Genomic DNA, 13,510 nt, shown 5'->3' with positions numbered 1-13,510 from the left:
CCTTGTTCATTAAACAAACACAATAAGACTCACATAGTCATATAACCCTCTAGTCCATGAACATGGTATAATTTCTTACTGTTAAAAGTAAATATACTGGATATTCTATTATATGCATATACTTTATTTAAAAATAATATACAGCAAGATATTATTTATTGGGGACTCAATTCCTTATATATAAAAAGAGGATGAAAACAGCTCTCTATGGTAAGCAGGAGGAATGAACATTTATCTAGATACTACTGTGTATAGAGATTTTACCTGTATATGGTTGCAAATACTATTATGTCTTAGGCATTGAGGATCTGCCTCACAGAGTAAAATGAAAAACCAAGGCCGGGCGCGGTGGCTCACACCTGTAATCCCAGCACTTTGGGAGGCCGAGGCGGGTGGATCACGAGGTCAAGATATCGAGACCATCCTGGTCAACATGGTGAAACCCCGTCTCTACTAAAAATACAAAAAATAGCTGGGCATGGTGGCACATGGCTATAATCCCAGCTACTCAGGAGGCTGAAGCAGGAGAATTGCTGGAACCCAGGAGGCAGAGGTTGTGGTGAGCAGAGATCACGCCATTGCACTCCAGCCTGGGTAACAAGAGTGAAACTCCGATGTCACCAGAGGTATTGGTCCAGGCTCTGGTGCTCCTGGGAGGCAAGACTCAGGTTCTGCTTCATTTCCTCCCCTCTCTAGGCAGATCTCTGGCATCTCTGGCCCATGAGGGATCTGTCCAATGTGTGTGGAGGAAATGAGCTCTGAACACGTGTGGGTCTGAGGTTCCTCTTCTGTGCAGGGGTTGAGGTCTCCTGCTCCTCCCCAGCTTCCCTTTCAGTTCTGCAGCCCTTCCCCTCCACTTCCTTCCTCTTCTCTGCTCACACAGGGAGCCCAGGAGGTCTCTGCCTCAAAGATGTCACTGCTGCTGCTGCCGCCCCTGCTGTGGGCAGGTGAGTGGCTGTGGGGAGAGGGGTCATGGGGCTGGGCCAAGCTGATCCTCATTTCCCCACAGGGGCCCTGGCTAAGGATTCAAGATTCTGGCTGAAAGTGCAGGATTCAGTGACAGTGCAGGAGGGTCTGTGCGTCCTCGTGTCCTGCACTTTCTCCCTCCCACCCTCCTACCTCAGGAATAACCCAGTTTATGGTTACTGGTTCGGGAAAGGAGCCACTGTATCCCTGGACTCTCCAGTGGCCACAAACAACCCAGATCGAGAAGTACAGGAGGAGACCCAGGGCCGATTCCGCCTTCTTGGGGATCCCAGGAAGAACAACTGCACCCTGAGCATCATAGATGCCAGGAGGAGGGACAATGGCTCATACTTCTTTCGGATAGAGACAGGAAGTACCAAATACAGTTACATATTCACCCAGCTCTCTGTGCATGTGACAGGTGAGGCACGGGCTCCAGAAGTGGCCACAAGGGGAGTTGAAGGGTACTGCAGGGCAGGGCTGGGATGGAACCCCGATACTGGGAGGGGTTTAGGAGTAAAGCCTGTCATGCTTACAGGGGGAGCTTGACCAGGGCTTCATCTTCTCTCAGGGCCTCACCTGGACCCTCCCTCCTGATCTTGCATCCCCTGCTTTCTCCTCATCAGACTTGGCCCACAGGCCCAATATCCTCATCCCTGGACCCCTAGACCCTGGCCACTCCAAAAACCTGACTTGCTCTGTGCCCTGGGCCTGTGAGCAGGGAACACCCCCCATCTTCTCCTGGATGTCAGCTGCCCCCACCTCCCTGGGCCCCAGGACTACCCACTCCTCCGTGCTCATCATCACCCCACGGCCCCAGGACCATGGCACCAACCTCACCTGTCAGGTGAAGTTCCCCGGAGCTGCTGTGACCACAGAGAGAACCATCCAGTTCAATGTCACCTGTAAGTGCTGGGCCAGGATGCTGTGGTCTCTGAGGGTGCAGGGGAGACAGGATGGGCTGGGGCTGGGGACATTTAGTGTCCTGGAAGCCTGGCCAAGTTTGGGAGCTAGAAGGACATAAGCCCTGTCCCTTCTGCATTTCTGCGGCTTCTGGTAGGAGTAAGGGCAAATGTCTACCCTTATTTCATCCCCTACCCACAAATGAAGGAAACCCTCTCTTCCTCTCCTAGATGCTCCACATAACCCAACCACTGGTATCTGTCTAGCAGATGGCCCAGGTAAGAAGGAGCCTCCCTGCCTGGGGCTGTTACTGGCATTGTGTCAGGTTTGGTCAGATCTGGACTTTCTGAGTCAAATGTTCAGAGGCAAAGCCTGTAGTTAGACACAGGTAGACAGACACCAGGCACCTTGGATAAGGATATTTGGAAATGACTAGCAACTTCTTCCTTCCCCATCCAAATAATGCTCTTTATCTCACTCCTGTCACTGAATGTCTTGGGGTATTTTACTTTATTTTTAGTTGATATATATAATAATAGTACATATTTATGGATTGCATAATGATGTTTCAATACTAATAATGTATGGTAATCAGATCAGGGTAATGGCATATCCCTCATCTTGAACATTTATCATTTCATTGTATTGGGAACATTCAATTTCCTCTTTCTAGCTATTTGAAACTACATATTATTGTTAACCATAGTCAACCTACAGTGGTATAGAACACGAGAACTTATTCTTCCTTTCCAGGTGTAATGTTGTATCCTTTAACAAATTTCTTTCCCTGTCATTGTTCCCCTAACCTTCCCAGTCCTTACTATTCTCTGTTCTACTTTTCACTTCTATGAAATCAACTTCTTTTGATTCTGCTTATAAGTGAGAACATGTAGTATTTAACTTTCTGTTCCTGGCTTATTTCATTTAACAAAATGTCCTCTAGCTCAAACCATGTTATAATGAATAACAAGATTTCTTTATTTTTTATGGCTGAATGATAATCCGCTATGTATATATGCCACATTTTCTTTATTCATTCACCTGTTGTTGAATGACACCTAGGTTGATTTCATATCTTCCTATTGTGGATAGTGCTGCAATAAACATGGAGGTACAGACATTTTTTCAATATACTGATTTCCTTTTCTTTGTATAAATGCCCAGTAGAATTGCTGGATCATATGGTAGCTCCATCTGTAGTTTTTTGAGAAACTTCCATACTCTTCCTCCATATTGGTTATATTAGTTTACATTCTGGCCAAAAGTATATAAGAGTTCCCACTTCGCTACATCCTCAACAGCATTTGTTAATTTTCATCTTTTTATCACAGTCCTCCCAGCTGGGGTGATGTTACCTCATTGTGGTTTTTATTTGCATTTCCCTGTTGATTGGTGATGTTAAACATTTTTTATACACTTGTTAGCCATCGGTATATCATCCCTTGAGAAATGTTTCAGGTAATTTACCCATTTTTTTAATCAGATTGGGGTTTTCTGTGCCATCAAGATGTATGAGTTCCTCATATATTCTAGATATGAATCACCTGTCAGATGAACAACTGGCAAACAGTTTCTCCTATTCTGTAGGTGCCTTTTCACTCTGTTGATTGTTTCCTTTATTGCATACAAGCTTTTTAGCTTGATATCATCTCATTTATTCACTTTTGCTTTTGTTACTTCTGCTATTGAGGTCTTATTCATAAAATATTTTTCCACACCAATGTCCTAAAGCATTTCCCCTATGTTTTCTTCTAGTACTTTTATATTTTTGTGTCTTATATTCAGGTCTTTGATCCATTTTGAATTGATTTTTGTACAGGATGAGAGGTATAAGTCTAGTGGCATTATTCTGTATATGGCACCAGTTTTCCCAGCATAATTTATTGAAGAGACTGCTCTTTCCTCAATGAGTGTTCTTCATGCCTTCGTTAAAATTCAGTTGGCTGTAGTAGTAGGTTAATTTCTGTCTTCTCTATTCTGTTTCATTGGTCTATGTATCTGCTTTTTGCCCATATCATGCTGTTTTGGTTAATGCAGCTTTGTAGTGTACTTTGAAATTGGTAGTGTGATGCCTCCAGCTTTGTTCTTTTTGCTTAGGATTGCTTTGACTATTCAGGCTATTTTTGGTTCCATGTGAATTTTAAGATTTTTTTCTAATTCTGTGAAGAATGACATTGGTATTTTGATAGAGCCTGGTTTGAATCTGTAGGTTTATTTAGGTAGTATAGTCATTTTAGCAATATTAATTCATCTGATCCATGAGTATGGAATGTCTTTCCAGTTGTTTGTATCTTCTCCAATTTATTTCCTCAGTGTTTTGTAGTTTTTCTTCTTGAGGTCTGTCACCTCCTTGGTTAACTTTATTCCTAGGTATACTTCATTCTCTTATAGCTATTGTAAATGTGATTGCCCTTGTGATTTATTTTCAGCTAGTTCATTGTCTGTGTATAGAAATGGAACTGATATTTGTACAGTGATTTTGTATCCTGCAAATTTACTAAATTCATTTGTCAGTTCTAGGAGGTTTTATTTGCTAGAGTCTTCAGGGTTTTTTGGTAGTTTTTTTGTTTTGTTTTGTTTAAGAGATGGAATTTTACCATGTTGGCCAGACTGGTATTGAACTCCTGGCCTCAAACAATCTGCCCACCTTGGCCTCCCAAAGTTCTGGGATTACAGGCATGAGCCACTGCATTTGGCCAAGTCTTTAGGTTTTTGCATGTCATTTGCAGAGACAATTTAACTTCCTGCTTTCCAATTTGGATGGTTTTTATTCCTTTCTCTTGCCTAATTGCTCTGGTAGGACTTTCAGTGCTATGTAGAATAAGAGTGGTAAAAGTGGATATCCAGTTCCCAGAGGAAAAGCTTTCAGCTTTTCTGCCTTCAGTGTGATGTTAGCCATGGGTTTGTCATATATGGCCTTTTTTGTGTTGAGGTACTTTCCATCTGTACCTAATTTATTGAGAGTTTCTATCATGAAGCAATATTGAATTATATCACATGCTTTTTTTCTACAACTATTTAGGTGATCACATGGTTTATGTCCTTCATTCCATTGACATAATGTATCACATTTATTGATTTGCATATGTTGAATCATTCTTGCCTTTTGGGATTAATCCCACTTTATCATGCTGTATTATCTTTTCGATGTATCGTTGGATTCAATTTGCTGGTATTTTGTTAAATATTTTTGCATCTATGTTCATCAGGATATTGGCCTGTAGTTTTCTTTTTTTTATTGTCTCCTTTCTGGTTTTGGTGTCATTTGAGAAGAGTTGGTGTTATTTTATTTTTTTAAAGGTTCAGTAAAGTTTAGCACTGAAACCATCTAGCTCTGCAATTTTCTTTGTTGGGAGAACTTTTATTATTCATTCAATCTCATTACTTGTTATTCGCCTGTTGAGGTTTTCTATTTCTTCTTGTTTCAATCTTGGTAGATTATATGTGTTCAGAAACTTACCATTTCTTCTAGACTTTCATATTTATTGGCATATTGTTCATAGTAGTGTCTAATGATCTTGTGTATTTCTGTGGTAACCATTGTGACATCTTCTTTTTCACTTGTGATTTTATTCATTTATGTCTTCTGTCTCTTAGTCTAGCTAATGATTATCAATTTTATTTATTTTTTCAAAAAGCCAACTTTTCATTTCATTAGTATAGTATTTTTGACTGCTAAATTTTTTTTCTTTCGGTACTTTGAGTATGACATCCCATTCTCTCCTGGCCTATAATGTTACTGCTGAGAAACTCACTGTTAGAATAAGAATAATCCTATATGTCACTAGACACTTTCACCTTGCTGTTTTTACAACTCTTTACTTGACTTTTGACAATTTGGCATAATGAGCATTGGAGAGGACTTGTTTGGGTTGAATATTTTGAGGGTACTTTGAGCTTCCTGGAACCCAATGTCCTTCTAGTTCCCAAGGCTTGGGAAGTCTTCACCTGTTATTTGATGTAGCATATGTTTTCTACACCTTTTCCATTCTCTTCTCCATCTGGAAATCCCATAATGTGAATACTTGCTTGATTGTGTCCTGTGAATCCTGTAGGCTTTCTTCATTCTATTTTAGTCTCTTGTTTTTACCTGCCCGTGTTATTTGAGATCTGTCAAGTTCAGAAATTATTTTTTTTTTTTTGCTTGGCTTAGTCTGTTGTTGAAGCTCTCGATTGTGGAGTACTTCATTTTTTATTTCATTTATTGAGTTCTCAGCTGAGGATTTCTGCTTGGATATTACATCTTTTTGTTTAATTTCTCTTTCAAGTCATGAATTAAAACAATGGGACACAGGTGTCCCACTACTTGGCTGACCTGGGGTACGTCTGCTGGAGGTGCCAACATGGCTGTTTTGCAGGGCTGGGATGAAGTTGAATGACTTCTTGGCTGGCCTAGGTGTGTTTTTGCTAGAAGCAGCACTCAGAGCTTTATCTAGGGTTTGGGATATGGGTGTACGACTGCTCGGCTGGCCTAGAACGTGTACCAGCCAGTGGTAGACCATGGGGCTGTTTTTCAGGACTAGAAGGCAAGCACACAGCTGCTCAATCTGCCTGGGGTTATGTCTAAAGGGCTGGCCCACAAGGCTGTTTCTCAGGCCCTAATTGTGGGATAGTGGCCTTTGGGCAGGCCAGAGGCATGTCTCTCAGGGCCTGTGTGTGGGCACATAACCTCTCCCCCAGCCTAGGGATGTATCAGCTCTTTGTTATGTCAGGGGCCTCTCCCATTCAGGAGAGTGTGTACAGTAGCTTGGCCAACTCAATTATGTGTTCACCTTGAGTGGGACTATAAGACTGTTCCTCTGGCTGGAATTACAGGTAGCAGGGGCTGGTTTCCCTGCTGTTCAGGACCAGAGTCACAGCCAATCCTGGGCTCAGGCTCCATGCAGATCTAATTGTGGTATTCAGCCACTAGTGCAGGCTTAGGGGAATGAAGATGTAGTTACAATGATGAAGCGGTGCATGGCCACTGGCCCCCGGAGGAGGTATATTCCAGAGATGGCTGTGGTCTCAAGGTAGTGCTATGTTGCAGCAGCTTGCCCACAGGGGTTGGTTAGGGAGCTGGGAGTGCACACCATGTGCTCCTAATCCAGAACCATGCAGCTGCATGAATTCCTGGCAGCTCTTCCAACTGTGCTCGGAGCTTATGAAGACTGTAGGATTCACCAGTAGTAAGGAATGTAGGGATCTGCAGTGGCACTGGGGATTGGTTGGATTCTTGTTTATTATTTCCCTATAAGGGGAAATCCTTCTTGTCTCTGGGACAAACCAATCTGGGCTGTGGAGATGGAGCTGCAAAGGCTGGGTGCCTCGATGCTGCCCTCTTGGGCTTCCAATTACCACAGGTAACTCTCCATTGCCCTGCTGTATTACAGTACTCTCCCTTTGACACACCACTCAAATCTTTGCTGTTTATTCATTGCCTTGGTCCTTTCCTGTCCGGGAGCCACAGGGGAGGATGAGCTCCAGGTACCTCTAGTCAGCCATTTTGCTCCGATGGGGGCATTTTTAATAGGTTTTATTTTTTAGAGTAGTGTTAGTTTCAGAGCAAAACTGAGTGGAATCTTCTAGTCAGTGAACATCTTGGGAGCATTTTTAAATGAGCTTTATTTTTCATGTGTAAAGTTCACAGAAGAAATTGAGCAGAAGGTACAAAGACTTCCCATATACCCTCTACCCCCACACATAGTCTCCCCCACCATCAGCACTCCCCATCAGAGTGATACATTTGTTACAATCAATAAGCCTATACTGACATACCATTGTCAACCAAAGCCCATAGTTTACATTAGGGTTCACTCCTGGTGTTGTACATTTTACAGATTTTTTAAAAATGTATAATGACATGAATCTATCACAAAAGTATCATATAGAATAATCACACTTCCCTAAAAATCGCTTTAGGGCATTTTTTTTCTACTGTCCATAACTCAACCCTTAGCCATGACCTCTGTTCCAAAGACCAATGCTCTCTCCACTGCCCTATTCCAATTAATAATGGCATCTGGTCCCTCACAGGACAGTAAGCTCAGCAAAGGCAGGAATAGTTCCCTCAGTAGTGGTCATCAAACTGTTGACAGATGATGCTCAGAGACACGCCTCTGACTCTGAGTGTTGGGATCTAGAAGGCACAGACAGGCAGGTCCAGGAGAACTGCCTGGGTCTGACCCAAAGGTCTGAGAATCACCTCCCTGCCCCACCCTGCTTCCAGGCTCTTTTGAAGGCCAAAAGGACCACCTTTGACCCTGAGTGATGGGGTCAGTGGGAAGAAAGAAGAGACAAGGCCTATCAGCATTCCAGTGCTTGTGCTCTCAATCTCTCTCTCTCTCTGTCTCCCCCCACCACCCCAAAGAGGCTCAGAGCTTCACAGTACTTCAGTGGCTATTTCTGAGGTCCATTTCAGAGAAACCCAGGATGGAGAGGTACCTGGCTGCTAGAAGAGATGGTGCCTTGTGCACCGGAAAGAGAGGGCTGAACAAGAGGTGTTAGGTGCACTGTGTGCTTTATCTCATGGTCACGGTCTATATTGATGTCCCATGATGAGTAGGAAGATCTAGGAGCTGAATCCCATTTTGGAGGTGAAGACACCCTCTCTACATGCTGGAGAGGAGGAGACACATACCTATTTATCAAGATTAGAGTTCACCCTAAGTCTTTTTTATCTGCAGGGAAACAAGAGACCAGAGCAGGAGTGGTTCAGGGGGCCATCGGAGGAGCTGGTGTCACAGCCCTGCTCATTCTTTGTCTCTGCCTCATCTTCTTCATGTGAGCATTTTCTCTGGGTCAGGTGTGGGCCAGAGGTGAAGAGGATGGACCTGGTGTAGAAGGGTCCTGGAGGGGCTGTGAGGGCTGGAGAAAGGGCAGGGAGTAAGGTGGGTGTACAGAATCCAGCCTGAAGCCACTGGGCTAGGCATGGGTCTATTCTAGGCCTCTGGTCTCAGATGTCCAAGAAGTGGGAGGTAGAAGGAGACCTTGTTACTAAGTCTTGTTTGAAGGCTTATGGATTAATCCCACCCCTTACCTGCCAAAGTCCCTCATTCCAGACTCATAACAATGGCCCTACAGCCTGAGAAAACCAGGCTCAAAGACCCTGGTGTCTTCCATCAGAGTGAAGATCCACAGGAGGAAAGCAGCCAGGACAGCAATGGGCAGGAATGACACCTACCCTGCCAGAGTGCCAGCCTCCCTGGTGAGTGATGGGGTATCCTGACATCCAGTCTGCCCTGCAGACACCTCCTCCCAAGATGGCCCACAGACATGCCCCATTCAGCATTTCCAGAACTGAGCTCATTGTCTTTCCTCCTGTTTAACACTGCAGGTTTTAATTTTATTCAGGTATGTTGAGGCCAACAGATCAGGAGATGACGGCCACTGGAAAGGTAGTTTCTTATTCACCATTCCCAAGAGGAGAGGGCATGCCACACCACGCAAATCCATGTAGAGAAGCACCAGGGTCAGTCAGGAAGCAGAGGGGGCAAAGGGAAAATGGGACAAGAGCTTTTATTGTGGCTTTCATGGAAAAGAATGGACAAGACAGGATAAGCAAGCTAGGCGGGTTTACAATTGGCTACCTTGAACAATTTCAGCAGACTCTGGAGTATAGGGTTTGTCTCTAGTTGTCTTGTATGTGGCCCTGGTTAATTAGGGCAGGAGGATTGTGGCCTGGAGTGTGGCTCAATAAAAGATCCAGTCAGTAGTGTGGGCTTTAGATTGACTGGTTTGCACATGAAAGGTACACTTGTAAGCAAGTCCTTTATCATCTCTAGAAATCTACTATCCCTGGGAGAGGCAGCCTCTCGAGGGTCAGCAATGCCCCAGATGTCAAAACATCAGAAACACTTGGTTGACACACCCCTAAACATATTTCTCTTGATGGGTTCTCCATCTCACTGACGGCACTCTTGTCCCCATTAACCAGCCACAGACCTGGCCCCCTTCTGCCCCAGTTCTCTATCTCTTCTTCCTGTGCCAGTATGCTACGATGCATGTCTGAGCTTCCTCTGGACACAGCTTAACACAACCACTCCTTCTGAGCCAAGATACCCTCCCACTCCTTATTCTGCTACAGCCTTATCTCCCATTTCTCCTCTCCAGAACATTAGCTCCATAAAAGGTAATTGTCTCATCATTTCCAAGTTTGAAATGCACTTCTTCTCCATACTGCTGAAAGACCGGCATTCCAACAACTTGGTCTGGCATTTGGGGCAGGAAAACCAGAATCACCATCAGCACTATGCTCCCCCAACATTAGCCACTCAATCACCTCAAGCGGAGCAAGGTTTTTCATCTCAGAATCATTGCTGAGCTGTCCCCTCCTCCTCAAATTCCTAATAGCTACCTGCCCAACTCCAGTGCATCCTTCAAGCTCTGATTTTTTTTTTAATTTAACTCTGACTAAAGTGAACACCACAGTAAAGTTTTTGAACACAGGGTCAATAAGCACCCATTCATTCTGCAAATATCTATATAATACCATTTGTCAATTGTTGTAGGTCCTTGTGCCAGTTTTATAAACACATATTTTACAAATATAAAATATTCCTCCTATCAGGGGCTTACATCAATTGGTGAAAGGTATGAAAATAATGAACAAATAAGTAGTGCAAATATACATGAAATAGGCATGAAGTAAGTGCTATGGAAAGAAATGAAATGGGAGAATGGATTAGACAGTCCTAAAGGCCAAAGAGTAGCCTTTGAGCCAACACCTCCAGGAAGAAAAGGAGTACAGTGCGAGCACTAGAGAATCATCGAGGGAGCAGCAAGGCTCTGAGGCTGGAGCACAGCTGATGTTTTAGAGAAACAACAGTTAAGACAGTGTGGATAAGGCAGAGTTACATGTTGGGTGTGGGCTGTGGACTGAGCAACTGCAGGTAGGAAATGAAGTTGAAGAGACATAGAAGCTGCAAATATTGCAGGGTCCTAAGTTCATTATAGTTATTTATGCTTTTAGAGCAGAAGAGTGACATGAACGGACACTCATTTTAGTGGGAGTCACTCTGGCTGCTCCATGAGAAATTCTAGTACATAGAACAGAAGAGAAGATACCAGAATAGAGGATACACAGAAAATCAAACCAAGAGATGACTGACTCAGACTTAGTTCCAACTAAGAATGATGAATCTGATGTAGAAAAATTTGGTTCCAGATACACCTTGAAGGTGGAGTCAACAATATTTGTAAATGGAGTGATGGAGTGCATGCAAGGCATGAGCAAAGATAGCTCACAACCTCTGCTTGATAGCTGTCTCAGATGTCACGGGTCCACAGATATCACAGATGTCATAGATGCCTAAGAAGACTCCATAGATTTCATAGATGTCTATAGATGCCAAATATGATGTTCATGTGATTTACGCAGTATTCAAACTTAAAATATCAAATTGCCAATGATTAAAATTGCCAACCCTGAAGGAGAAGTATATTTTCAAGTGTATAGCAAACATTATTTTGGTTACTGTAAGTTTCAGGTGCCTCTGAGACATCCAAGTGGAAACGACAAGTAGCAGGCAAGTGTCTGGAGCTCAGAAGAGGGGTCTCCATGGGAGACACAGAGGTTGAGGGCTTCCATAGCAACAACCAATAGTGGATGAATCTACAAAGAAGAGAAGGGGACCATACCCCTGGAACCCTCCAGCATTTAATGTTAGGGAGATGAGGTGTAAATGGTGAGAAAGCTGAGAATGAGTGGCAACTGAGTAGGAGCCAATGACCAAGAAAGTGCAGGCTCTAGTGTTGGTGGCCAAGGGGAGATGGAGCTTCATGGAGGAGAGATTGGTCATTTGTTTCAAGTGCTGGTAAGTCTGGTTAAGACAGAGTTTGAGAAATGACTATTTGCATGTAGCTAAGTAGTACGACAGCAAAGCAGATCTGATTTTTTGCTGGAGGAAGATCTCAACTAGAGAGAGTTCAAGACAGAATGGGAGGAAAGGAAGCAGAAACTGAGTTGAAGGACACTTTTGAGAAACACTGCACCATATCTAGAACCAAGAAATGGGCCTGCAGAAGAAAATGGTAGTACCCTGTAGACTTGCCATTTCTCCAGCATCTGCTCTTGTGTCTCCCATGATACAATGTCCCCTGTTTTGTGTAGGAGGTCCCAGAGATCTGGGACTGAGTTCAGGGTCAACAGATGTGTGACCTTGGGAATTACCTAAACTCTCTGAGACCTAGTTTCCTGGTCTGTGAAATGGATAAAATTATGGATGCTAAAGATGATGTCAATGTAGCTGCCCAGAATTTTTCCACATTGGTCCGTGTGTGTATTCAAGAGAACTGGGAATCAATCAATACATGCTACAACTGTTAGATAATGAATAAGTGGAGGCTTAATAAACATTTGATGAAAGAATGAACTAAATGAATAAATAAATGAATAAATATTCTGTCAGAGTCAAATTTACTTCATTGACCCTCTCTACCTTCTCCCGGCCCCCCTCATTACTGCCCTGCTCTAACCCCCTTCTTTTCTCTCCATAAGGAACACCAGAGGAAGTCCAAGTTACATGGCCCCACTGAAACCTACTGTGCCGCCCCTACTGTGGGGATGGACGAAGAGCTGCATTATGCTTCCCTCAGCTTTCATGGGATGAATCCTTCCAAGGACACCTCCACGGAATACTCAGAGGTCAGGACCCATTGAAGAACCCACAAAAGCATCAGCCTCAGCTAGAAGATTCACATCCTCTATGGGTCAGGGACCAAAGGCTAATTCTTAGAGATTTAACACCCTGCAGGCAATGGGTTTATAGACATTCTGTGAGTTTCCTGCTATAATGTCATCATCTTAGACTTTGTCACTAGAGAGTGCTGGAATCAAATCTGTGCTCCTTCATTTACAAAGTGTATGATATCACACAAGCTCCTTAACCTTCCATGTCTCCATTTCCTTCTCTGTGAAATAGGTGCAAGAAGTCCTATCTCATAGGGATCCTGTGAGCATTAAATAAAAGCACGCATGAAAAATGCCAGTCCTGGTGCAGTGAGAGTTTGACGCATACTGGTTCCTTCCCCCTTGAACAGAAGGCATTAGTGACCTTTGATCCCTGAAATTATATCAGCAACATGTCCATCGCACTTGCTGGTCAAAACACCACCATACATGTCTTCCCTGACTTGCCCTCCAACATCATCTCTCTCCACTCCTGAATCTTCCCTTTCTATCCCACCTGTCTCCTACTCAGATTTCTGCTTTCTTTATGTCCTGCTACAAGGAAAATCACATATTAGCATTTGGGAAATTTTCTAAAACTCAGAGCTGACCATAGTCAAAATACTTCCCTAGATCCCCAGCCCACAAGAATGACATTCTAATGTGACATTCTAAGTCAGAGATGGTCAACCAGTATTAGCAAAGGGCCAGATAGTAAACATGTTCAGTTTTGCAAGCAAAATCGTCTCTGTTGCAACTATTAAACTCTGCCATTGTAGCACCAAAGCAGCCACAGACAATCTGCAAATGAATTATATGGCTGTGTTACAACAAAATGCTATTTACAAAAACAGGCAGCCCACCTGCTATAGTGTGCTGACCTCTATTCTATGTCGCTCTGACTCTCACCCAGTCTACTCTTCCATTGCCATATCCTACACTCTATGGACCCCATTCTGATGCATTCCTCCCTCTCTGTTTGCATCTACATTC

At 43.5% G+C, this 13,510-nt stretch overlaps 1 protein-coding gene across 5 annotated transcripts; it reads left to right on the top strand.

Moving 5' to 3' along the window:
* The first annotated feature begins 718 nt into the window (after positions 1 to 718).
* On the top strand, positions 719 to 12,831 carry LOC116540697 (myeloid cell surface antigen CD33-like). 5 transcript variants are annotated; one of them, XM_032264321.1, is made up of 7 exons: positions 719 to 947; positions 1,010 to 1,387; positions 1,593 to 1,871; positions 2,100 to 2,147; positions 8,535 to 8,631; positions 8,910 to 9,055; positions 12,347 to 12,548. In XM_032264321.1, exons 1-6 carry the CDS (start codon positions 911 to 913, stop codon positions 9,022 to 9,024), a joined length of 954 nt encoding a protein of 317 aa, XP_032120212.1. In that variant the 5' UTR covers positions 719 to 910; the 3' UTR covers positions 9,025 to 9,055; positions 12,347 to 12,548. The 5 variants fall into 5 exon arrangements, with proteins under 5 accessions (XP_032120212.1, XP_032120213.1, XP_032120214.1 ...); XM_032264319.1 differs by having other exon boundaries at positions 820 to 947; positions 8,974 to 9,055; positions 12,347 to 12,831; XM_032264322.1 differs by lacking the exon at positions 2,100 to 2,147 and having other exon boundaries at positions 724 to 947.
* Positions 12,832 to 13,510: the final 679 nt, after the last annotated feature.

This window comes from Sapajus apella, unplaced genomic scaffold (assembly GCF_009761245.1).
Source record: "Sapajus apella isolate SASKATOON/1434 unplaced genomic scaffold, GSC_monkey_1.0 scaffold144, whole genome shotgun sequence".
In the NCBI taxonomy this organism is placed as follows: domain Eukaryota; kingdom Metazoa; phylum Chordata; class Mammalia; order Primates; family Cebidae; genus Sapajus; species Sapajus apella.
Note: the sequence above shows the minus strand (reverse complement) of the source record. Positions and strands in the feature narration are given on the sequence as shown.

Coding starts and splice junctions, on each gene's coding strand:
- LOC116540697 (XM_032264319.1), top strand. CDS start 911: ATGTCACTGCTGCTGCTGCCGCCCCTGCTGTGGGCAG. Junction 1,388..1,592: donor GCTCTCTGTGCATGTGACAG/GTGAGGCACGGG, acceptor TCTCCTCATCAG/ACTTGGCCCACAGGCCCAAT. Junction 1,872..2,099: donor CATCCAGTTCAATGTCACCT/GTAAGTGCTGGG, acceptor TTCCTCTCCTAG/ATGCTCCACATAACCCAACC.